This window comes from Tachysurus fulvidraco, chromosome 10, assembly GCF_022655615.1.
Source record: "Tachysurus fulvidraco isolate hzauxx_2018 chromosome 10, HZAU_PFXX_2.0, whole genome shotgun sequence".
NCBI classification, from domain to species: domain Eukaryota; kingdom Metazoa; phylum Chordata; class Actinopteri; order Siluriformes; family Bagridae; genus Tachysurus; species Tachysurus fulvidraco.
In genome coordinates, this window is record NC_062527.1 from 14,791,175 (window position 1) to 14,816,443 (window position 25,269).

General features: G+C 37.0%; 2 protein-coding genes across 9 annotated transcripts in view; both read right to left on the reverse strand.

Moving 5' to 3' along the window:
* LOC113660124 (protocadherin alpha-C2-like) overlaps nt 1-25,001 on the reverse strand; it is a 129,488-nt gene extending 104,487 nt beyond the window's left edge. For 2 of the 6 annotated variants that reach the window (XM_047819683.1, XM_047819676.1), the window contains exon 1: nt 22,532-25,001. In XM_047819683.1, the coding sequence (XP_047675639.1) occupies nt 22,532-24,889 (2,358 nt within the window). In that variant the 5' untranslated portion in view covers nt 24,890-25,001. Of the gene's footprint in view, nt 1-1,587; nt 4,311-4,817; nt 7,550-12,992; nt 15,556-16,393; nt 19,072-22,531 lie in introns of those variants that run through there. The other 4 variants (XM_047819674.1, XM_047819675.1, XM_047819673.1 and 1 more) reach the window with 4 other exon arrangements.
* Nucleotides 2,267-21,728, reverse strand: LOC113654915 (protocadherin gamma-A1-like). Of its 3 annotated transcripts, none has more exons than XM_047819687.1 (2): nt 19,204-21,728; nt 2,267-2,327 (listed from the first exon to the last, which is right to left on the reverse strand). In XM_047819687.1, exons 1-2 carry the CDS (start codon nt 21,562-21,564, stop codon nt 2,307-2,309), a joined length of 2,382 nt encoding a protein of 793 aa, XP_047675643.1. In that variant the 5' UTR covers nt 21,565-21,728; the 3' UTR covers nt 2,267-2,306. The 3 variants fall into 3 exon arrangements, with proteins under 3 accessions (XP_047675643.1, XP_047675644.1, XP_027021001.2); XM_047819688.1 differs by lacking the exon at nt 2,267-2,327 and adding an exon at nt 5,487-5,554; XM_027165200.2 differs by lacking the exon at nt 2,267-2,327 and adding an exon at nt 17,006-17,133 and having other exon boundaries at nt 19,204-21,727.
* Nucleotides 25,002-25,269: the final 268 nt, after the last annotated feature.

Below are 25,269 nucleotides of genomic sequence, written 5' to 3' on the forward strand. Positions count from 1 at the left end.
AAACACTTAAACTAGGGCTTATTTTTCCCATGTTTATTTTATACATTTGATAGTTTTATCATTTCTCCTAACTGAGTTTTAAGCTGATGGTATCCTTACTCTGTAACCTAATGAACCAGTGTTAAGGTACTCACTGATAGAGACTTCAAATCACTATTGGGATAAGGGTGTCTGCCAGATGCCATAAATGTAAATGTAAATGTAAATACATTATAGGTGGGAGCCAAAATCCTATATCTTTATCAAATTTATAGGGGAAAACCTGTGAAGTACACCAGTAAAAAATGATAAACGAGATCCATCTGACTCCCTTTGTAATTTTCCACACCAAAATAAGTGAAACAGAATGTTTTCATATATCTATTAATGAATGATTTAACATTAATATATATTATATAGGGGGCACGGTGGCTTAGTGGTTAGCACATTTGCCTCACACCTCCAGGGTTGGGGGTTCGATTCCTGCCTCCGCCTTGTGTGTGTGGAGTTTGCATGTTCTCTCCGGCCTCATGGGTTTCCTCCGGGTACTCCGGTTTCCTGCCCCGGTCCAAAGACATGCATGGTAGGTTGATTGGCATCTCTGGAAAATTGTCTGTAGTGTGTGAGTGTGTGAGTGAACGAGAGTGTGTATGGCCTGCGATATGTTGGCACTCCGTCCAGGGTGTATCCTGCCTTGATGCCCGATGACATCTTAGATAGGCACAGGCTCGCAGTGATCCGAGAAGTTCGGATAAACGGCAGAAAATGAATGAATGAATGAATATATTATATACAGGAAGCTTATTTTCAATTTAGAAATGCAAGACAGAAAAGAACCCAGCGTCATCAATACAGTGCTGTGTATGGGCAATATGGGCATAGTTTTAGCTGCTGAAATGTTATGAATCAACAAAATCTTCTCTTAATTTTCAGCCAAGTAAATTACAATCCCAGTCACGTGACCCATTTTGTTTCAGTCCACAGAAATTCTATTCACAACATCCAAATGAACAACAAAGACATTTAAAGCATCTTTTCAAATTCTTGCTTCTAGCATTTCAATAGTGATATTACTGAACCATTTTGATAGCTTATGTAAATCATTTTGTGATTGCCTGATTCTTTGCCTTTCTATAAACTTCATACAACTAAACACAGTCTATATACGATAACTCTTTTATTGATTGATTTCTGCCCTTTATAACTATATTATGTATTTGTAGTTTAATGGCAAAAGTCCAATAATGAGTTTAAAGACATGAATCCATCAAACTTATGAATGTAAGGAAGAAAGGTATACATGGTAAAACTCTACCATTTCATAGTGTTTTCTATTATAATAGTAAACTTTAGTTTAATAGTAGAGGGGAAAATGTTATATTAGTTCAGTTTTGCTGAAGCCATTTCTATAGAAATTTGTCCACCGCTGTGCAAGTTTGACCATTTATGACATTTAACTTTAATGCTGTGTGTGAGAAATTATTGGATGTTCTAAAAAAATTCAGGATAAATTTTAATATGTTGACTTGAGAACCACATATATCAGTCACAGAGCATAGTGTTAATAAATAGAATGTAAAGAAGTTTAAATATAGTTTATAGCCTTACCGCATTAGAAGGCCTACTTCTGCGATCTGGTACCAATAGAGTGTTCCGATTACTGGCTGGATGTATATCAGAACCGATACTCATTCTGGGTCCAACTAACATGTAGCTCTTATCTCCAGATCTGTATTGGATGCTGTGACACAGTGTCCCATCGTATTTGGTGTCTTGTAAATATTTGGAAGAATAGTCTGTAGATTTGGAGCACTGCATTACAATTAGCACGATTATACTGATGATAAAAAGAAATGAAACCGAGCACAAGGTAATGATCAAATAAAAGGTCACGCTATTTTCTTCCATGTCTGTTACTGTGTTTTTAACATCTGACACAGCAATAGCCTCTTTGGGCTCAACAATTTTAATAATCAGTGTTGCTGTGGCTGAAAGTGAAACGTTTCCATTATCTTTGACCAGTATGACCAGTTTATGTTCAGCATCGTCTGTTTCAGTGAATGAGCGAAGGGTCCTTATCTGTCCTGTATAACGGTCCAAACCAAAAAGACTGTGGTCACTCACTTCCTGCAGTGAAAATAATAACCAGCCGTTGTATCCAATATCCGCGTCATAGGCTCTCACTTTAGTCACTAAATGTCCTGCGTTCACATTGCGGGGAATCTCCTCTACACCTTCAGCAGAACCGTTAGCGCTGACCGGATATAATATCACAGGAACGTTGTCGTTTTGATCCAAAATGAACACATTCACTGTGACGTTGCTGCTTAGTGATGGAGTTCCAGAATCTGTAGCAAGTACATGGAACTGAAACGTTTTTATTGTTTCAAAATCAAAACTCTTTAATGCGCTAATAATGCCTGTTTCGGGATTCACATTTAAGAATGTTGCCAAATCATTCTTTATTGTACGACTCTGTGAAATAATCGATCCTAATTGATCTGTGTTTCTAACAATTTGGTAAGAAATAACCGCATTTTCATTTATATCACTGTCAGACGCAGTGACGGAGAATATTGCAGCACCGGGGACGTTATTTTCCAACAAATACAGTTCCAAAGGATTTTGGGTAAATTCCGGAAAATTATCATTAAAATCTGAAACTTGAACAGTCAACGTTTTGATTGTGGACTTTGAAGGCTGACCTAAATCAGTGGCTTTTATTATGATGTCGTATTGTGAAACAATCTCTCGGTCTAAAAGTTGTTTAGTAGCTAATGAGTACATGTTTTCCTGAACGGAAGGTTTTAGCTCAAAGGGTACATCATTGGAGACAGTACATATAACTTTACCATTAACTCCCATGTCTTTATCAGTGACGCTAATTAAAGAAACAACGGTGCCAGGCTGTGAATCTTCGGGTATCACGTTAGAAAGTGATGTCAGTTCTATATCTGGAAAATTGTCATTTTCGTCAGTAATCTTTATAATCACTCTACAATCAGTTGTCATTGGCGGCTGCCCTTTATCGGAGGCCTGTATGTTTAACCTATATACCTCATTCTCTTCAAAGTCAATAGGTTCTTTAATTTTTATTTCACCGGTAATACCATCTAGGATAAATGTATCATGCACTTTTCGTCGAATAGTTTTACTAAAGCTGTACATTATATCGCCATTAAAGCCATCATCTAAATCAGTCGCATTAACACGCACTACTGATGTGCCTACGGGTGTGTTTTCTCTCAGTGTAACATAATAAACATCTTTACTGCATATTGGACGGTTGTCATTGATATCGAGGACTGTAACAGTAATGTTTAATGTACCTGATCTTGGAGGAGTTCCTCCATCCACTGCGGTCAAAATTAAATTATGTTTTCCGTTTTGCTCTCTGTCTAAAGCCTTGTGTAAAACTAGAAAAGGGGTTTTCTCCTCTTCTGTATTATCTCTCATTTCCATGCCAAAATAGTTATTTTTTGATAGCGCGTATGTGCGAATAGAATTAGTGCCGATGTCTGGATCACGGGCGCTCTGGAGCTCGAAGCGTGCTCCAGTTAAAGTGTTTTCAGCGATTTCAAACTGCTGTTCTTTCTCAGGAAACCATGGGCTATGATCATTAACATCGCCGATTTCTACAGCAACATAATGAATCTCTAGCGGATTGTCCAAGGCGGTTTTTAAATTTAGGATGCATGAAGCAACACCATCACATACCTCCTCTCTGTCGATTTTGTTAAGGACAGAAAGGACACCGTTGTTCTGATTTACCTGAAAAAAAGCCCCGTTTGTTCCAGAAACAATGCGGAACCGTCTGTCCACTAAAGTACTGACATCAAGACTCAAATCCTTCGCAATATTTCCCACAACCGAGCCCTCTTTTACTTCCTCTGGAATATGGAATTTTATCTGAGCAGAAACTTGCGTACCGAAAAAGAACAGCAAAGTGACACATATAGCAATCCAGCAGTACTCCCATTTGCGCCTTTGTTTGCCTTTATCCATCCTAGGCAGTCTTTTAAATCGGTATTTGATTGGAACAATGTAATATTTCTGCGCAATTATAAGTCATACACACGCAGTCCATAAAATCCGAAACTGAAGTTGTTAAGAAGAGTGACTTTCTTCAAAAAAAGCAGCTCCCCTTTTACACAAAATGGAAACTGGTGTCTTCGATGATAGAGAAGAAAACGGACCTGTACAAAAGACAGGAATGGGCAGGACTACATATCTTCTCTCTGTCCTTATGTTACACTGACCCCTATGGCTTTATCAGTGAGGAACTAGAAAGTCTATGTTTCCAATGTGAACAATTAAATGTCAACCAGATAAAACACCACCAGTTTTATAACCTGAGCTTGATCACGATAAATTATATATAATGTACACGATACATTTAATATTTGGTATACTTTCTGCCAAATTTTTTTAAAGCACTGTAATTCATGTTAATAACTTAATAACAGAACAGGGGAGAAATCTGTATTTATTTACTGTTTCTATAATTATTCTCACCGTTGTTTGTAAGTTAGTTAGTTAATTAGTTACTGGTTTTGTACACATAATTATTAATTAAATAAATAAGGTCTCCAAATAAGATTTTGCTGTAGGAAAAAGGTATTAACGTGCTGCCTCTGCGTTCACTTAATATCTAGGACAATCAATGGCTAAGGCAGATTCTATAGTTTGTCCGTTATAGTATGAGCAAGACAAAAACCTAAACTATTAAACTTCTGTCTGCCTTTAAAAAATAAAGCTTTGAATATATAGACATTTGTGGCATTTGAAGACATGTGCCATGTATTTTTCAAAGATAAAATGGTTGGCTTGAGTCTCACCTCGTCTGAAGTTCTCCTGCGATCTGGAACAACTAAGGTATTTCCATAACTTCCTGGAACTAAAGTCGAACCGATACTCATTCTGGGTCCGACCAACATGTAGCGTTTATCTCCAGATCTGTACTGGATGCTGTGACACAGTGTCCCATCATAATTTGTATCTTGTAAATATTTGGATGAATAGTTTGTAGATTTGGAGCACTGCATTACAATCAGCACAATAATACTGATAATAAATAGAAATGAAACTGATCCCAAGGTAATGATCAAATAAAATGTCACGTTACTTTCTTCCACGTCGCTTACTGCGTTTTTAACATCGGACATAGCAATAGCCTCTTTGGGTTCAATAAGTTTGATGATCACAGTCGCTGTTGCTGAAAGCGACACGTTGCCGTTGTCTTTGACCATTACGACCAGTTTATGTTCAGCCTCGTCTGTTCCTGTGAATGAGCGAAGGGTCCTTATCTGTCCTGTATAGCGATCTAAACCGAAGAGACTGTGGTCACTCACTTCCTGCAACGAAAATAGTAACCAGCCGTTGTATCCAATATCCGCATCATAGGCTCTCACTTTAGTCACTATATGCCCTGCGTTCACATTGCGGGGAATCTCCTCGGCACCTTCAGCAGAACCGTTAACGCTGACTGGATACAGGATCACTGGAACGTTGTCGTTCTGATCCAAAATGAACACATTCACTGTGACGTTGCTGCTTAGTGACGGAGTTCCAGAATCTATAGCGAGCACGTAGAACTGGAAAGTTTTAGTTACTTCATAGTCAAAACTCATTAGCCCGTGAATCGCTCCAGTTTCAGAGTTGATATTTAGAAATGATTGCATGTTGTTGTTTGTACCATCTCTTCTAAGAATGCTATACGAGACTGCTGCATTTTCATTTATGTCTTTGTCTGATGCGGTGACAGAAAATATAGAAGCACCTGGGGTGTTATTTTCCATTAGATACAATTCTATGGGATTTCGAGGAAACTCTGGGCTATTATCATTGACATCGGATATTTGGACATACAAACTTTTTTGTTCAGTTAGATTAGGTTGACCAAGGTCTGTGGCTGTTAAAGTAATGTCGTAATGAGAAATCTCCTCTCTGTCCAGATATGAGTTTATGATTAAAGAGTACATGTTTTCCTGCACAGACGGTTTTAGTTCAAAAGGTATGTTTGGTGACAAAGAACATATAACTTTCCCGTTCTGACCAGAGTCTTTGTCTAAAACACTGATTAAAGAAATAACCGTTCCCGGTTTGGAATCTTCAGGCACTACATTCGAAAGTGATGTAACTTCTATTTCAGGAGCGTTATCATTCACATCTAAAATTTTTACAGTTACCCTGCAATTGACAGTCATCGGAGGTGTGCCTTTATCAGAAGCCAAAACATCTAATCTGTGCACATCAGTGATTTCAAAGTCTATTTCCCCTTTTACGCGTATTTCACCTGAAATTGAATCCAAATAAAAGACGTCATAAATGTTACGGTTTAAGTTGCTACCAAGATAGTATAAGATCTCTCCGTTTGAACCTTCATCTAGATCTGTTGCGTTTACCTGCAACACTATAGTACCTTTTGGAACATTTTCCTGTAAATGAACCGTGTAAACTTCTTGACTGAAGACTGGACGATTGTCGTTGATATCGAGAACAGTGACAGTGACATTTAATATTCCAGAGCTTGATGGATTTCCTCCATCCACCGCTGTCAGAGTCAGTTCGTGTTCAGCTCTACGCTCCCTATCTAATGCCTTCTGTAATACCAGGAAGGGTACCTTTTCGTCTTCCCTATCCCTTATTTCCAAGTCGAAATGTTCGTTTTTGCTTAATTTGTAAGAGCGCACAGAATATACGCCAATGTCTGGATCGCGCGCACTTTGTAGTTGAAAACGCGCCCCCGGTATTGTGCTCTCGGCGATCTCTACTCTTTGCTGCTTATCTGGAAATCTAGGTGCGTTGTCATTTATATCAGTAATTTCTACTACCACATAATGAATCTCTAGTGGGCTGTCAACTGCGATTTTAAGGTTAAATACACAGGGATTGGTGCTGTCACATACCTCCTCTCTGTCGATTATTTTATGTACATTCAAAACGCCATTGTTCTGGTTTACTTGGAAAAGACCGTCCTTAGGTCCAGAAACGATACGAAATCCTCTGTGTACCAATGTATTTACATCCAGATGCAAATCCTTTGCAATGTTTCCTATAATGGTTCCCACTTTCACCTCCTCTGGAATAGAGTACCTTATCTGAGCACAAACCTGTTTCCCGTAGCACAGCAGCAAAGAAATGGGTAGTGCAATCCAACAGCAGTGCCATATACGCCATTGTTTGCCTTTATCCATCATGGATGATTCCCTGAAACGGTTTTGGTCGTAAATATATATATTTATTTGTTATATTAGGTTACAGTAGATAATTATCTGTCCGTTATAATCCATTCAGTGTGTTATCAGCACAACTGACTTGTAAAAATAATAATAAAGCAGCTCTCGTGCCAGTTAAGCCCAAGTGTCCTTGTATGTTGAACAAAACATGCACTTATACCAGTGGGCGGGAATTTCTCTGTCCCTATGTAACACTGACCTCATCTGGCCATTGAATCAATCTGTCATTACTAAACTGTAATCTTTAAAATATTTTCCCACAATAGTGAACAGAATAATCACTGGGCAAAGAATCGTTCCTTTCAGATATTGAGTTTCATAAAGGGGAGTTGTGAAATCTGGGATATAAGATATCTGACACCTAAAGCCAATTTTGTGTTCATACACTATAATCTACGTATACAATTCAAGTTCAAATACAATTCTCGTGCACAATCATACACCGTGCGAGATGCACCGTGCAAAATAATTTTTCAATTGCCCATGTTTTAAAAGTGTCAGAATACAGTCAAAAATGAAATAGAAATCAAGTGTAATTAATTGTAAAAGGAAAATATATATATACTATAAAAAACATGGGGGGGGGGGGTACCACTGTAAACCCAAATGCTAAAAATAATTAAATAGATTGCGTAGTGTAACCCTAATTTTATAAAAAAAATTCAACTAAGTTTTTTGAGTTTCTAGTACTTTTTTTTCACTTTGTATTCTATTAAACTAATTATTTTTGATTAACTTCAACAATTAGCAGATTATGTGACACTTAAGAATATAATTTCATTGTACTTATTTCTGTTGTTTCAACGTTAGAATTCCAAAAGTTTTTTGAAAAATTAAGGCAAAATTAGCTACAAGCAAACTATTATACTCTCCAAACATATAATGATGAAGTATTTAAACTGAAAAATAAAAATAATTAACAAATGAACATTTTAAATTATTTATTTAAAAATATTTCACTTCATTTAATTCATGAAGGCTGGATCCTAATTCATTTAGCTCTATGTATAATTTTTTTTTAAGAATAGTAAAATAGAATTACAATATAATAAATAATTACATTCTCCAAATGCTGTTAGAAAAATAACTAAATAAACCCCCTGTGTTTTGCGAGTTTTAATTAAGGGTTACTGTTTGTAGTAAGCGTGTCGGTTGATATAAGAATTTGCTTCCTTTGGCTTCCTTTGGCTCACGTGTATAAAGTCAGGGTTAGGTTACAAAAGCTATAGTTAATTTTTTAAGACATTTAACGTTTTTTTCATCTCAACCTTCGTAACGTACACAACGCTACACGCCACGTTTTAAAAACAACGAAACAATCATTACTAATATAAAACCTATATTATCTAGTGTGGACAAAAGCTAAATAAAATGGAAAAGATACTTTTTTGTCGCGTTTGGTACCCATTGATATGCAGTTATTAGAGCGTGAGAAAGCAAGTGCGATTGCAGAAATATGCAGGAAAGCAAATATACAATTTAATATGCTTTAAAACTAATTTAGCAAAGTGATGTAGAACTATATTGTGGTCAAGTTCTGAGCTGTGCATTAACAGAATGATAATTGCACACCTGAGAACTTGTGTTCAGAATATAAAGCATAAAGCTGTGCTCTCTTGTATAAGTCCAGAACTACTACCATATTCCTACTTCATATTGAACCACCAACACTGCACCAACGATGTAGTACCCTCCTTATACTCGGTGTTATAACATAAAACATTAATATACAATTATCTATCTCTACACATCATTTGAAACAAACACATTACTATGAAAACAGTGTTAGTTGTATTCCATGGTCATGATTTTACAAACCCGATTCCAAAAAGTTGGGACACTGTACAAATTGTGAATAAAAAAGGAATCCAATAATTTACAAATCTCATAAACTTATATTTTATTCACAATAGAATATAGATAACATATCAAATGTTGAAAGTGAGACATTTTGAAATGTCATGCCAAATATTGGCTCATTTTGGATTTCATGAGAGCTACACATTCCAAAAAAGTTGGGTCAATTGGCAACACGAATGGGCATAAAAAGAGCCTGTCAGAGAGGCAGTGTCTCTCAGAAGTCAAGATGGGCAGAGAATCACCAATTCCCCCAATGCTGTGGCGAACAATATGGAGCAATATTACAAAGGAGTTTCTCAGAGAAAAATTGCAAAGAGTTTGAAGTTATCATCATCTACAGTGCATAATATCATCCAAAGCTTCAGAGAATATGGAACAATCTCTGTGCATAAGGGTCAAGGCCTGAAAACCATACTGGATGTCCGTGATCTTTGGGCCCTTAGACGGCACTGCATCACATACAGGAATGCTACTGTAATGGAAATCACAACATGGGCTCAGGAGGAATACTTCCCGAAAAATTGTCGGTGAACACAATCCACCGTGCCATTTGCCGTTGTCGGCTAAAACTCTATAGGTCAAAAAAGAAGCCATATCTAAACATGATCCAGAAGCGCAGCTGTTTTCTCTGTGCCAAGGCCCATTTAAAATGGACTGTGGCAAAGTGGAAAATTGTTTATGTAAATGCCCTTTATGCCCATTTCTGCATAGATTTTCTGATTCTGTTCTTGTCTGCCATCTTAGAAAGCATTTAAAAAAATCACGAAACTGTGGCCTGTCCATAAAGGTTGTAACTATAGTACAAATGTGTACTCTTCATTCAATTCTCATAAAAGTAGAGTACACCAAACAAGTCTTTCATCAGTCTTTCGCAGTGACATTGTCAGTGAGGATAGTCAAGCTAGTATTTCTGAAGTCAGTAGTGTTTTGTGTCAAGAATTTCCAGACACAGATGTGAAGACATGTCCACCAGTGAAAGAGCTCATGGAACTCTGGCCTACATTTATTTTTATATAGTACCTTTAACATAGCTTCTCAAGGTGCTTTACATAAAAAGCAAATTAGAATAAAACACACACAAAGTAAAACAATACATACACATAAATACCCACACACACAAAAATAGTCAAAAAAGACTACCTTTAAAATGAGTTTTTAAAAGAGATTTAAAAGTACTAAAGTTCTCTGCATCTCTGATGTGAGGAGGGAGTGCATTCCAAAGTCTAGGCACGTACGATGAAAAAGCCCTATCCCGAACACAGCCGTGTCTGTGGGACTACCAATAGTCCTGCTTGTGAGGAGCGTAAGTAATGCTTGGGTGTGTATACAGTTAAAATTGCAAACAGATACTGGGGCAAGACCATGCAGTGCCTTTTATGTAAGCCTGAGGACTTTAAAATGTACTCTGAACCTGACCGAAAGCCAGTGCAAGGACTTGAGAATTGGTGTAATGTGCTCATTTTGCCTGACTCCAGTCAGGATCCTAGCAGCTGAATTTTGCAAACACTGCAGTTTATTAAGTGTGGATTTAGGAACCCCAGCCAGAAGTGCATTGCAATAGTCAATGTGGGAGAACACAAAAGTATTATCCAGCCTTTCAGTCACTGAACGGGATAACATAGGGTGATGTCTAGCGATATTTCTGAGATGAAAAAATTAGTTCTTCACAGTATGCCGAATGTGAGGGTCAGAAGACAAGCTTGACTCAAAGATTTCTCCTAGATTTTTTAAGTTGGTTTGTACTTCCAGAACAGAGCCATCTACGTTTAGAAACAGTGAACCAGCTTTGCGAAGCTGGTGAGGGGTGCCAGTAAGCAAGATGTCATGTCTTGTCAGCATTGAGGCAGAAAAAATTTTGAGACATCCATATTTTTATCTCAGCAACTTTGGTATTTGTAACCATGTGTTTGATTTATTTTTTTAGTTAAATTTTTTTTTCAACGATTCATGTGTAGTCTGTTCTGAAAATCCTAGTACCAAAATGTCCAGATAGGTACACAAATGCTGTACACAATTTTTTTGATGACTGTTGGTGTGTAGGTTTGTAAAGTCACAGCACTATACCTGCTGTATATAATTAAACAAGAGATTTCTCAGAAAAATCCTAAATTAAAAATTTTTTTTTTGATTTTGATTTGTTTGATTTTTTTTTATTATCTTTTTCAATGATTCAGGACACATCTGATGAGCCAGAGCTTTTAGATGCTGCAGTGTCCCTCCTCACAGTCATCAGGAATAATGACACAAGCCCAGTTCACTTTCAGCCAGTGAAAATCTGTCATCACTGAAAGTGAGATTGTGCACTAATTTGCTGTCCTATTCACCTTTAGCCTATTGGACTTGCATTTGCATTATATATATATATATATATATATATATATATATATATATATATATATATATATATATATATATATATATATATATATATATATATAGTTTTATTTATCTGTCTGTCTGTCTATATATATATATATATATATATATATATATATATATATATATATATATATATATATATATATATATATATATAGTTTTATTTATCTGTCTGTCTTTGCCATTTAAGACAGTGCTGCTAATATTTAAAAAGTAAGAAAACTGATTCATTGTTACATTGTAACATTAGTTGGTTGTAATCAATATATTTGAGGCAATGAGTTGCCACAAAAAAATGTAAGTTTTGAGTCGCATGGTTTAAGTTTAGTAAGTCAAAGGTTTTTTCTTCTGTGTTATTAAAATAATGACAGAAGAGAATAATAAGTATTGAGTTCATTTAATATAAGGGTGCTTCTTTGTATACTTATTTTCTTTAAGTTGTGTTAACTTCATGCCATGGGATTGGGGGGGGGGGGGGTTAAGTCACTGGTTTAACTGTTATCAAAAGGTTTGTGTAGAAAGTAATCCAAATATTTAACTTCTGAAATAAATTGGTTTTTAAGTTCATGAACTAATTTGGGTTTACAGTGTGTGCAAACGTTTCAAGCAGGTGTGTAAAATTAAAAAAGATGTTCAAAAAAATTCAAAGAAAAGAAATCCAAATCAAATCAATATTAAGTTTGACCATTCTTTGCCTGTAAAACAGCATGAGTTATACTAGGTACACTTGCACACAGTTTTTGAAGGAGCTTGGTTGTTTCAAACATCTTGGAGAACTATAATGACGAAACACAGATCTACTGAGAATGTAGACTGCCTCAGGTCCGTATCTTCTGACAGTGGCTGTATGTTTGGGGTCCTTTTTCATTTTCCTGCCACAGAATAAAAAATTGGGGCCAAACAGATGCCTCCCTGATAGTATTGCATGGAAGATAATAATCTTCCTGTATATTTCAGCATTGAGAAGACCACTAATCCTATGCGAACCTCACACTCCAATTGCAGAAATTCAACCCCAAACATGCAAGAAACCTCCACTAAGCTTCATTGTTGCCTCCAGACACTCATTATTGTACTGCTCTCCAGCATTTGGTAAACAACCTGCCTCACGCTACAGCCAATTATTTAAAATTTGTGCTAATCAGTCAGATGCAGGTGCGGATCAGAGTATATACTGTCCTCAACGTTGTTTTTTCATGCTTCTTGAAAAAATACAGCACATCTTGAAACCCTAGTCTGCCCTGAAATGTTTCCCAAAGAGAGATGCTGATGCATTATATCTATATATCTTGTTGCTGTGCTCAGTCTTGCCATGCTGTGTGACCTGTGACACGTCCCATTCCTGCATATTGTACACCCGTAAAGAGAAACAACTAAAATCTATGTTTTTGAAACCAAAAATGAAAACAAGCTAATTTCTAAACACGTCAGAAACCTCATCTCAAAGATGGCCAAGAACAGACATTTCCATACTTCAGCTTTCACAAACATAAAGCAACACAACACCATATCATCAACAAAAACAACAACGCTTACCTCCATAGACGCTCTCTTCCTGCGGTCTGGTACCACTAAAGTGTTTCCATTACTGCCCGGAACTATGGTAGAACCGATACTCATTCTGGGTCCAACTAACATGTAGCGTTTGTCTCCGGATCTGTACTGGATGCTGTGACACAGTGTCCCATCGTAATTTGTCTCTTGTAAATATTTGGATGAATAGTTTGTAGATTTGGAGCACTGCATTACAATCAGCACAATAATACTGATAATAAATAGAAATGAAACTGATCCCAAGGTAATGATCAAATAAAATGTCATGTTATTTTCTTCCACGTCGTTAACGGCGTTTATAACATCGGACGCAGCAAAAGCTTCTTTGGGTTCGACAAGTTTAATGATCATAATCGCTGTTGCTGAAAGCGACACGTTGCCGTTGTCTTTGACCAGTATGACCAGTTTGTGTTCTGCCTCGTCTGTTTCTGTAAATGAGCGAAGAATCCTAATTTGTCCTGTATAGCGATCTAAACCAAAGAGACTGTGGTCACTTACTTCCTGCAGTGAAAATAATAACCAGCCGTTGTATCCAATATCCGCGTCATATGCTCTCACTTTAGTCACCAAATGTCCTGCGTTCACATTGCGGGGAATCTCCTCCACACTCCTAGCAGAACCGTTAATGCTGACTGGATACAGGATCACTGGAACGTTGTCGTTCTGATCCAGAATGAACACTTTCACTGTGACGTTGCTGCTTAATGACGGAGTTCCAGAGTCTGTAGCGAGCACGTGGAACTGGAATGTTTTAGTTACTTCATAATCAAAACTCTTTAGTGCGTGAATAACTCCTGTTTCAGAGTTGATATTAAGAAAAGATGCAATATTTCGTTCTCCTCCTTTAATAATTTGGTATGTAATTGCAGCATTTTCATTCTCGTCCTTGTCTAAAGCGCTAACCGAAAGTATGGATGCACCCGGGAAGTTGTTCTCAAGTAGATATAACTCAAGAGGATTCTCTGGGAATTCTGGGCTGTTGTCGTTTACATCTGATATTTGGACGCCAAACGTTTTAATTGAAGATAGGGGCGGGTTTCCCAAATCTGTAGCTCTTATTGTTATTTCGTAATATGATATACGCTCTCGATCTAGTCGTTCACTGATCACTAAGGAATACATATTTTCTTTAAATGACGGCTTCAGCTCAAAAGGTACATTGCCTAATGTGCTACAAACGATTTTCCCATTTACACCAGAGTCTTTGTCAGTTACACTTATAACAGAAATTATAGTTCCTATTTTTGAACTTTCTGGGACCACGTCAGACAAAGACGTAATATCTATCTCAGGTTTGTTATCATTTACATCAGTTACTTTTATAACAACTCTACAGTTACTTGTCTTTGGTGGTTGTCCTTTATCTGACGCTGTAATAATAGCCCTAAAGGTGTCAGTTGTCTCGAAATCTACCTCGCTTTTTACGGTAAGGTTACCTGTATTTCTGTCTAATTCGAAAGTATTATACACCTTTTTGTCAAGATTTTTCACAAAAGAAAATGTTATGTTTCCATTTAAGCCTTCGTCCAAATCGGTGGCATTGACTCTGAAAACAAGAGCCCCAACCTGAGCATTTTCTTCTATTGTAACAGAATAAAGTTCCTGGCTGAATATTGGTCTGTTATCATTTTCATCTAGAACTATCACTGAAATGTTTATGCTCCCTGATCGTGTTGGGGTTCCGCTATCCATGGCGGTAAGCATCAAATTATGCCTTTTTTGTTGCTCCCTATCCAATGGCTTGCGTAATTTTAAAATTGGTATTTGTCCTTCTCCTCCATTTTCTCGAAGAACAAGTTCGAAATTGTCACTTTGGCTTAATTTATAAAAACGAACCGTATTTAGACCAGAATCGGGGTCGCGTGCAGGTTGCAGCTGAAATTCCTCACCGGGCATTGTGGATTCAGATATTTCAATAAGCTGTTCTTCATCATTAAAACTCGGCGAATGATCATTTACGTCGGTAACTTCAACTTCAACGTAATGAATTTCTAGGGGCTTGTCCACAATGAGTTTTAGATTAATCGAACAAGAACTGGTCCCATCACATATCTCCTCTCTGTCAATTTTCTCACGAATGGATAAAACCCCATTGTTCGGATTTAAATAAAAAAGGGCATCATTAGAACCAGAAACCAAACGAAGTCGCCTGTCTAACAATGTACTTACATCAAAACCCAAATCTTTAGCAATATTTCCTACAACCGATCCAGCTTTTACCTCTTCTGGAGTAGAGTACCGTATCTGGGCAGACACTATTTCTGTAAAGCACATCAGCAAAGAAACGCAAAGCGACATCCAGTATGTCTGCCTTTTGTGCCTTTGTCTTCTACCTTCCATCGCCAAAGATGAATCTTCAATAAAACAAATCCAATGGATGTACTTTTCTTTTATAGTAAACGGTCTTCTTAAAGACGAAATCTTAAGTTCTGTCGTTTCTTCATTCTATAAAACTGCTTTAGTCTGAGATAATCGCCATCTTCAAAATCATACAACAGTCAGCACGTTTACGTGGATTTGCTTCTGCCTGACGCAAATTAACCAAGCCAGGCCTGTAATGTCCGTTAAGTTTCCTTATGCATTAGTGACACCTTGAGGTCTACCCAAGGAAAAAGCGCACTGTTCTTTTTTTATTTTTTTTTTTTACCATTCTTTTGATTCCACTCTAATAACGAGAAAAACAATTCTCCAAAGATACAACACTAGTGTCTTGTTATCTCTCATGTAAAAATACAGCTTTATAGTAATTATACACTATTAAAAAAACCTAATGCTGGATATGTATCTAGAAAAATGAATCTTATAATAGTAGTTAATGCACTAAAAATTTATTCATGTATATTATTATTATTATTATTATTATTATTATTATTATTATTATTATTATTATTATTATTATCTGGTGGTTTTACTACAGGTTTTGTGAATAATCCTGAAAAAATTATTAAATGCGTTTGAGGAAAGAAAAAAAAAACCCAACGCGTTAACTTGCAAACGCGTTAATTATTATTTTTTTTCAGGATTTTAATTCACAGATCTGAATGTATGTGATTTAACAAAATCTTACTGTTCTAAAATAAATATATAAATAACTTCATCATAAGTAACTATTGTTCCGTAAGAATATGCGTTCTTTAGAAGACTTTTAAAACCTCTAATAATTAAGTTTTATTTCAGCGCCATGGAGAGCTCTCTAACAACGGTACCAGCAAATATTAATATACAATATATAACGTTAAAGTACAGTATGTATGTATGTATGTATGTATGTATGTATGTATGTATGTATGTATGAAAAGAAAGGCTGCACATGAAGCCTTATAAAATTAGAATACAAACGTTTTATATATACTGTATATAAATATAAAACATTTCTGTCTTACCTCATCAGAAGTTCTTCCCCTGCGATCTGATACAACAAGGGTATTTGCATTACTGCCTGGAACTATAGTAGAACCAATACTCATTCTGGGTCCAACTAACATGTAACGTTTATCCCCAGATCTGTATTGGATGCTGTGACACAGTGTCCCATCATAATTTGAATCTTGTAAATATTTGGATGAATAGTCTGTAGATTTGGAGCACTGCATTGCAATCAGCACGATTAGACTGATAATAAAAAGAAATGAAACTGATCCCAAGGTAATGATCAAATAAAATGTCACGTTACTTTCCTCCATGTCACTTACTGTGTTTTTAACATCTGACACAGCAATAGCCTCTTTGGGTTCAACAAGTTTAATAATCACAGTTGCTGTCGCTGAAAGTGAGCCGTTGCCATTGTCTTTGACCAGTATGACCAGTTTATGTTCTGCCTCGTCTGTTTCTGTGAATGAGCGAAGGGTCCTTATCTGCCCTGTATAGCGGTCCATACCAAAGAGACTGTGGTCACTCACTTCAAGCAATGAAAATAATAACCAGCCGTTGTATCCGACATCTGCGTCATAGGCTCTCACTTTTGTCACCAAATGTCCCGCATTCACATTGCGAGGAATCTCCTCCATACCTTCAGCAGAACTGTTAGTGCTGACTGGATATAAGATCACTGGAATGTTGTCGTTCTGATCCAAAATGAACACATTCACTGTGACGTTGCTGCTTAGTGATGGACTTCCTGAATCTGTAGCAAGCACATGAAACTGGAAAGTTTTTGTTGTTTCAAAGTCAAAGGATTTTAGAGCTTGAATAACTCCTGTTTCCGAATGAATGTTGAGAAATGATGCTATGTCGTTATTTTTATCCCTACCTCTAAGAATATTATACGATATTAAAGCATTTTCGTTTACATCCCTATCAGTTGCACTAATACTAAATATTGAAGCACCTGGAAAATTATTTTCAAATATAAATAGTTCAACCGGATTTTGCGGAAATACTGGCTTGTTATCGTTTACATCTGAAATTTGCACTCTCAGTGTTTTAGTGGAGAATAAGGGAGGCTTTCCTAGGTCTGTGGCTGTAATTGTTATGTCATAATATGAAACTAGCTCTCGGTCCAGTTGTTCTTTAATCACTAGCGAATACATGTTCTCCTGAACTGATGGCTTTAATTCAAATGGTACAATGTCCGATACAGCACACTCAACTTTCCCATTTATACCAGTGTCTCTATCACTAAAACTAATTAGCGATATTACAGTTCCAGGTCTGGTGTCCTCTGGAACTATACTGGACAATGAGGTTATCTCTATGTATGGTTGATTGTCATTTTCATCTTCTATCTTTATAATAATTCTGCAATCAGTGGTCAATGGAGGCTGCCCACCGTCTGAAGCTTGAATGTCTAATTTGTAAATGTTAGTCTTTTCAAAATCTACTTCGTCTTTTATTCGAATTTCACCCGTTACTTTATCTAATACGAAAATATCAAACGAGTTTTGGTTTTGGCCTCCTCCAAAAACAAAATGCACTTCTCCATTTAAACCTTCGTCATTATCATTTGCCTGCAATTTCAACACCAAAGTTCCAATAGGTGCGTTTTCTTTCAGTGTTGTCGTGTATACGTCTTGACTAAATATAGGACGATTGTCATTAACATCAAGGACAATAATTGTTATGTTGAGTGTACCTGACCTAAGCGGGCTTCCTCCATCGAATGCAGTTAAGATTAAATTATGCTCAGCTCTTCGCTCGCGATCGAGTGGTTTCTGTAAAACCAAAAACGGAAGCCTATCTTCTCCCCAGTCTCTTATTTCCACATCAAAATGGTCGTTTTGGCTTAATTTGTATAAGCGAACAGAATTCTCTCCAATATCGGGGTCGCGAGCAGCTTGCAGCTGAAAACGGGTATTTAGAACAGTTGATTCCGCTATTTCAAGACGTTTCTCTTTTTCCGTGAACATAGGAGAATGGTCATTTATATCTGTAATTTCCACGCCTATGTAATGAATTTCAAGTGGATATTCAACCACTATTTTTAAATTTATCAAGCAAGGGTTATTTAACGAACATATTTCCTCTCTGTCTATTTTTTTATGGGTGTACAAAACGCCATTGTTATTATTTAAGTGGAAAAGAGCACTGTCATAACCGGATACAATACGCAGCCGTCTGTCCACCAGTGTATTAATATCAAGACCTAAATCCTTAGCGACATTCCCTACAATAGAGCCTTCTTTCAATTCTTCCGGAATAGCGTACCTTATCTGGGCCGTAATCTTGTCCCCAAGGCACATTAGCAAAGAAATTTGAAGAACAATCCAGGAGTAATCCCATCTGCGCCTTTGTGTGTTGTTATCCATCACGAACAATCGCCTTTTACAGAACAAGCAAATCGCTGACGATACAATCACGTCATGAGCATATTCTTCAAACTAAAATATGACGGAATTCATTTTCCACATCAAATTAAGAAGTATTTTTTATATTTCACCCAGTTTATCGTCGTCTCACGGCAGTCTTTCAAACGCCATGCAGGGGAAAACAGTGGATGGGCAGGGTCTGACATTAGCCAAGGATCACGATGTAGTACTGACACCCAATGGCCTGTTTTGAAGAATACAACCATACCGGCGGCTGTACTGGCAAACCAATCATATGCTATCTAGCCACTAAGGAAAGATCATCACGTTCTTTATGAAAGGATATCTTTTTAGAGTCCAACAATTAAAGTGTTGCGTGTATCTAGTTAAAAAGCGTATTAAATAATAAAGGCTAAAAACGTTGCAGTTATTACTTCGAATCCACTTACCTCAACAGACGTTTTCCTCCTGTGATCTTGAATCACCAGAGTATTCGCGTTACTGCCTGGAACTATAGTAGAACCGACACTCGTTCTGGGTCCAACTAACATGTAGCGTTTATCTCCAGATCTGTACTGGATGCTGTGGCACAGTGTCCCGTCGTAATTTGTATCTTGTAAATATTTGGATGAATAGTTTGTAGATTTGGAGCACTGCATTACAACCAGCACGATGATACTTACGATAAAAAGGAATGAAACAGACCCCAATGTAATTATCAAATAAAATGTAACGTTATGTTCTCGCTCTTCTTTTACTGCATTTTTAACATCAGAAGCTCCAAAAGCCTCTTTGGGCTCCACAAGTTTGATAATCACAGTCGTTGTTGCTGAAAGTGAAACGTTGCCATTGTCTTTGACCAGTATGACCAGTTTATGTTCTGCCTCGTCTGTTTCTGTAAAAGGTCGAAGGGTCCTTATCTGTCCTGTATAGCGGTCCATACCAAAGAGACTGTGGTCACTCACCTCCTGCAGTGAAAATAATAACCAGCCGTTGTATCCTATATCGGCGTCATAGGCTCTCACTTTAGTCACCAAATGTCCTGCTTTGACATTGCGGGGAATCTCCTCCACACCTTTACCAGATCCGTTAGCACTGACTGGATACAAGATCACTGGAACGTTATCGTTCTGATCCAGAATGAACACTTTCACTGTGACGTTGCTGCTTAGTGACGGAGATCCAGAATCGGTAGCGAGCACGTGGAACTGGAACGTTTTTGTCATTTCGAAATCAAATCTTTTAAGTGCATGTATAACACCTGTCTCTGTATTAATATTTAAAACTGACCACACGTCATTAGACCTCGCCTCACCTTTAATGATTTGATACGTGATTTCCGCATTTTCGTTCAGGTCTTTGTCAGTTGCGCTCACAGAGAATATGGAAGAGCCTGGAACATTGTTTTCTAATAAGTAAAGTTCAAGCGGATTCTGAGGAAATTGTGGAAGGTTATCATTTATGTCTGATATCTGCACATTCAGAGATTTAAAAGAAGAGAAAGCAGGTTGGCCCATGTCTTTAGCTGTTAATACAATATCATAATGGGATATGAGTTCTCTGTCTAAGGGTTTACTTGTAATTAATGAATACACATTATCTTCAACAGATGGCTTTAGCTCAAATGGGAAAGCACCTGAGATGCTACAAACGACTTTTCCATTAATTCCAGAGTCTTTGTCTGTAACACTTATCAGAGAAATAACAGTACCTGGTTTAGAGTCCTCTGGAACAATGTTTAGTATTGATGCTACTTCTATTTCAGGTTTATTGTCGTTCACGTCTATTATTTTGATGATAACCCTGCAGTCGACGGAGAGCGGAGGCTGTCCTTTATCTGAAGCTTGTATGTTTAACCTATAAATCTGAATATCCTCAAAATCGATCTCCGCTTTGACTTGAATTTCACCAGAAATGTGGTCTACATGAAAAATATCTTGGATTTTACTTTTTGTGTTTCTACCCCATGAATACTCTACTTCTCCATTGCTGCTTTCATCCGGGTCAATAGCATTCACTCTCATTATAACCTTTCCAACAGAGACGTTTTCAGGTAAAGATAAAGAATAAACATCTTGGCTGCACACAGGCTGATTGTCATTTATATCAAGGACAGTTATAGTTATGTTAAGAGTCCCAGATTTTGGTGGATTTCCACCGTCTAGTGCCGTTAAAAGTAATCGATGTTCATGGACACTTTCCCGATCCAAATATTTTTGTAACACAAGCGACGGAATTTTATCCTCAACAACATCTCTTATTTCTAAAGTAAAATGATCATTATGACTTAATTTGTAAGTTCTAATAGAATTAACACCAATATCTGTATCACGCGCTGGTTGCAAATCAAGTCGCGCACCTGGAGCTTTATTTTCTGCTACTTCTAAATGTAAGTGTTCATCTGCAAATCTGGGCGCGTGATCGTTGATGTCAGTTATTTCAATTCCAATGTAATGAATATTAAATGGATTCTCAACAGCAATTTTTATGTTTATCAAGCAGACATAATCACCGTCACATATTTTTTCTCTGTCGATTTTCTTTTCAACATATAATATTCCACTGTCCTGGTTTACCTTGAAAAGCGCGTCCTTAGATCCAGAAACGATACGTAATCGTCTGTCCATCAAAGTGTTGACATCAAAACCCAAATCTTTAGCAATGTTTCCCACAACTGAACCTTCTTTCATCTCCTCGGGGACAGAATACCTTATCTGACCGAAAACGTGCTCCACGAAGCACAACAGCAAAGAGTAGCATAGCGCAATCCAACAATACTCCCATTTTCGCCTTTGTCCGCCGTCGTGCATTGTGGACGATATTTTTTAATGAATCAAAAAACTGTCAAAATTTTTATGACATTGGGTCAGTTAAAGGTTGTAAAAACATACAGTACAACCCCGATGCAACCAAAACGGCATCAAATATTAACCCAACAAAGAAACAGCTCTTCCTTCACCCGACACATCACACATTTTACAGACAGGAAAGGCGTAAAAAAAGGGGAAGGGCTTAATAATCTGTTGGTGTATCACTGACGCCATGTGGAAGACAGTCATGTCGGCGCAATATATATTATATTTTCCGTTTGCATTTGCTAAACAGAAAAAGTTTTAGGAAAGGGTTTTGGGGAATCAAATAAAAAATAAAATCTATTTAACTATAATTTTTGTAAATTTTCCCATAGAAAATTGACTCGCAGTGTCAGAATATTTTCAGAACCCAGTAGGCAGGGGGCTCTTTATTGGAAGTTGTCTGTATAATAATAATATAATTATTATAACGAAATAATTTTGTTCAGGATTATCATTCACAAAACTTGTAGTAATACCACCAGAAAAAAACTATAATAATAATAATAATAATAATAATAATAATAATAATAATAATAATAATAATAATAATAATAATCTTCATCATCACAGTGATAATAATCATCATCATCATCATCACAGTGTAAGAAGAGTTATAATTAATTAATCAATGACTATTATAACAAGCATCATATTCAGCATTTCGCAAATGAATTCAGCACCACGGACAGCACCACGATTTACCATACTTTGTGATTGAACATTAAACACTATCTACAAAAAAGTCATTATGACATAGATTTTCTTTCCCACAGAATACATGTCAAACTTTATATATAAAATGTTAACTAATATGAAATATTTTTTAACATTTTAGAAGTTTATAAAAAATAAATTAAATTAAATTAAAAATAAAAAAATTAAACAAGCATCACACCGTTTATTTAGTTTAGTCAGCTCTTACCTCTCCAGAAGTTCTTCTCCGATCATGTACAAGTAAAGTATTTCCATTACTTCCTGGAACTATAGTTGAACCGATACTCGTTCTTGGTCGAACTAACATGTATCGTTTATCTCCGGATCTGTACTGGATGCTGTGACACAGTGTCCCATCATAATTTGTATCTTGTAAATCCTTTGAGGAATAGACTGCAGATTTGGAACACTGCATTACAATCAGGACGATGATACTGATGATAAAAAGAAGTGAAACCGAGCCCAACGTAATGATCAAATAAAATCTAACGTTATTTTCCGGTACATTTCTAACTGTACTTTCAATATCAGAAGCTGCAAATGCCTCTTTGGGTTCAACAAGTTTAAAAATCACAGTCGCTGTTGCTGAAAGTGAAACGTTGCCATTGTCTTTGACTAGTACTACCAATTTATGTTCAGCCTCATCTGTTTCTGTAAATGGTCGAAGGGTCCTTATCTGTCCTGTATAGCGGTCCATACCAAAGAGACTGTGGTCACTCACTTCCTGCAGTGAAAATAATAACCAGCCGTTGTATCCAATATCCGCGTCATAGGCTCTCACTTTAGTCACCAAATGTCCAGCGTTCACATTGCGGGGAATCTCCTCTACACCTTCAGCAGAACCGTTGGCGCTGACTGGATATAAAATTACAGGAACGTTGTCGTTCTGATCCAGAATGAACACATTCACTGTGACGTTGCTGCTTAGTGCCGGAGTGCCAGAATCTGAAGCGAGCACGTGAAACTGAAACGTTTTTAATGACTCAAAGTCAAAGCTTTTGAGGGCAAAAACTGCACCGCTTTCCTCATTAATATTCATAAATGATGTCACACTTTGGTCTGAGTTCAAATGATCTATTGAATATGAGACTCTTGCATTTTCACCCTCATCCACATCAGCTGCGCTCACCGAGAAAACGAACATGCCTGGTTTGTTGTTTTCAGCTACATAGAAGGTGTATGGGCTTTGGATGAATACAGGGCTATTGTCATTGACATCTATCACTTCAACGTGAATTAATTTTGTTGATGATTGAGGGGGGGTTCCCAAATCCTTCGCTGTTATAGCAATATCATAAAACGACTTTGACTCTTTGTCTAAGTTCCATTTTGTAACCAAAGAATAAAAATTTGAATCGGATGACTGCTTAAGTTCAAATGGTATGTTCTCTGGTAAAGAGCACACTACCTGCCCATTAACACCTGAATCTAAGTCTGTCACTCTCATTAAAGCAACTACTGTACCTGGACGCGAGTCCTCGTAAATTCGGTCAGATAAGGAGGTGACGTCTATTTCCGGTTGGTTATCATTTACATCTTCTACTTTCACCAGCACGTTACACTGCGTGGACAGTGACACCGTTCCTTTATCGGCAGCCAGAATTTTTAGCTCATAGACTTGTTTGTCCTCAAAATTAAGACCACCTTTAATTCGTAATTCCCCTGTTTTGATGTGTAAATCAAAAAGGTCTGACTCGCCATTTCTAAACTTACTTCTTAGTGTGTATTCAATTTCCCCATTTTCTCCTTCATCCAAATCCGTCGCGTTAATGCGTAGTAAAAACGTGCCATCAGGAGCGTCTTCTTTCACTGTTACAGTATATTTCTGTTTACCGCAATTAGGTGCGTTATCATTGATGTCTGACACAACAACATTAACAGTTAGAGTTCCTGTTTTTTGTGGCTTTCCCCCATCTATAGCGGTTAATATTAAAGTATGCCTTTGGCTATTTTCCCGGTCTAAAAGTCTTTGTAAAACGAGGACAGGGACTTTTCCTCCGTCTCCAAAATCGTCTGTTTCTAAACGGAAAAACTGGTTCTGCGTTAATTTATAAGACTGCAAGGCATTAGAGCCGATATCTGGGTCGTGTGCACCTTCCAGCTGATACCTTGTTCCAGTCATTGCACTTTCAAGTGTTTCCAGATTATATGCATTGTCTATAAATGAAGGTGCATTATCATTCACATCTACAATTTCAACTGTTATTTGATGCATTTCGAGAGGATTCTCAATCACCGCATTCATACTGATGAGGCACGGATTACTCGTAGCACACAGCTCCTCTCTGTCAATCCTACGATTCACGAACAATGAGCCTTCTTTTTGATTTACCTGAAAAAGCTCCTGTTTTGATCCAGTCACAATTCGCAGATTCCTCCCCGTCAGCGACGACGACTCCATGCCCAAATCTTTGATTATATTTCCTAAAATGGTCCCAATCTTTGATTCCTCTTGAAGAGAATAACGTATGTGAGTTGACACGACGTCGGAAAGATGCAACAGACACACATGATAAAGAAAAAAATATCTGTATATCCAGCTTGTTCTTAAATATTCACACCCCATATTGTGAAAAATTGCGGGTGAGATGCTCAGTCAAATATTACTTCCTAAATTGTTAGTACAAATGGTGTGTGAGAGAGAATGGACAACGTGGACGCTCTCGCATTGTTATCTCGTCTCACTGTGGTGATATGGCGGCTTGAATGTCCAATATTAAGTATGTACGTCTTATAGCGCCACAGTGCGTCTAATTGTATAATTGCAGTCTCACAGTAAAATAATTGAGATTATATGTAAATAATTTGGTAACAATTTGTACAAAATCTGTTATCAAAGCTATAATAAATAATAATAATAATAATAATAATAATAATAATAAACATAAAAAACTAAAAATCTATATTATGATTATGATGACGATGATGATGGTTATTATTATTATT

What these genes read in the sequence shown, in the direction of transcription:
- LOC113654915 (XM_047819687.1), bottom strand. Translation starts at nt 21,564, where the DNA reads ATGCACGACGGCGGACAAAGGCGAAAATGGGAGTATTGTTGGATTGCG. An exon ending in GGAGGAAAACGTCTGTTGAG is followed by an intron (nt 2,328 to 19,203) that starts GTAAGTGGATTC and finishes TACTTGCTACAG; the next exon opens with ATTCTGGAACTCCATCACTA.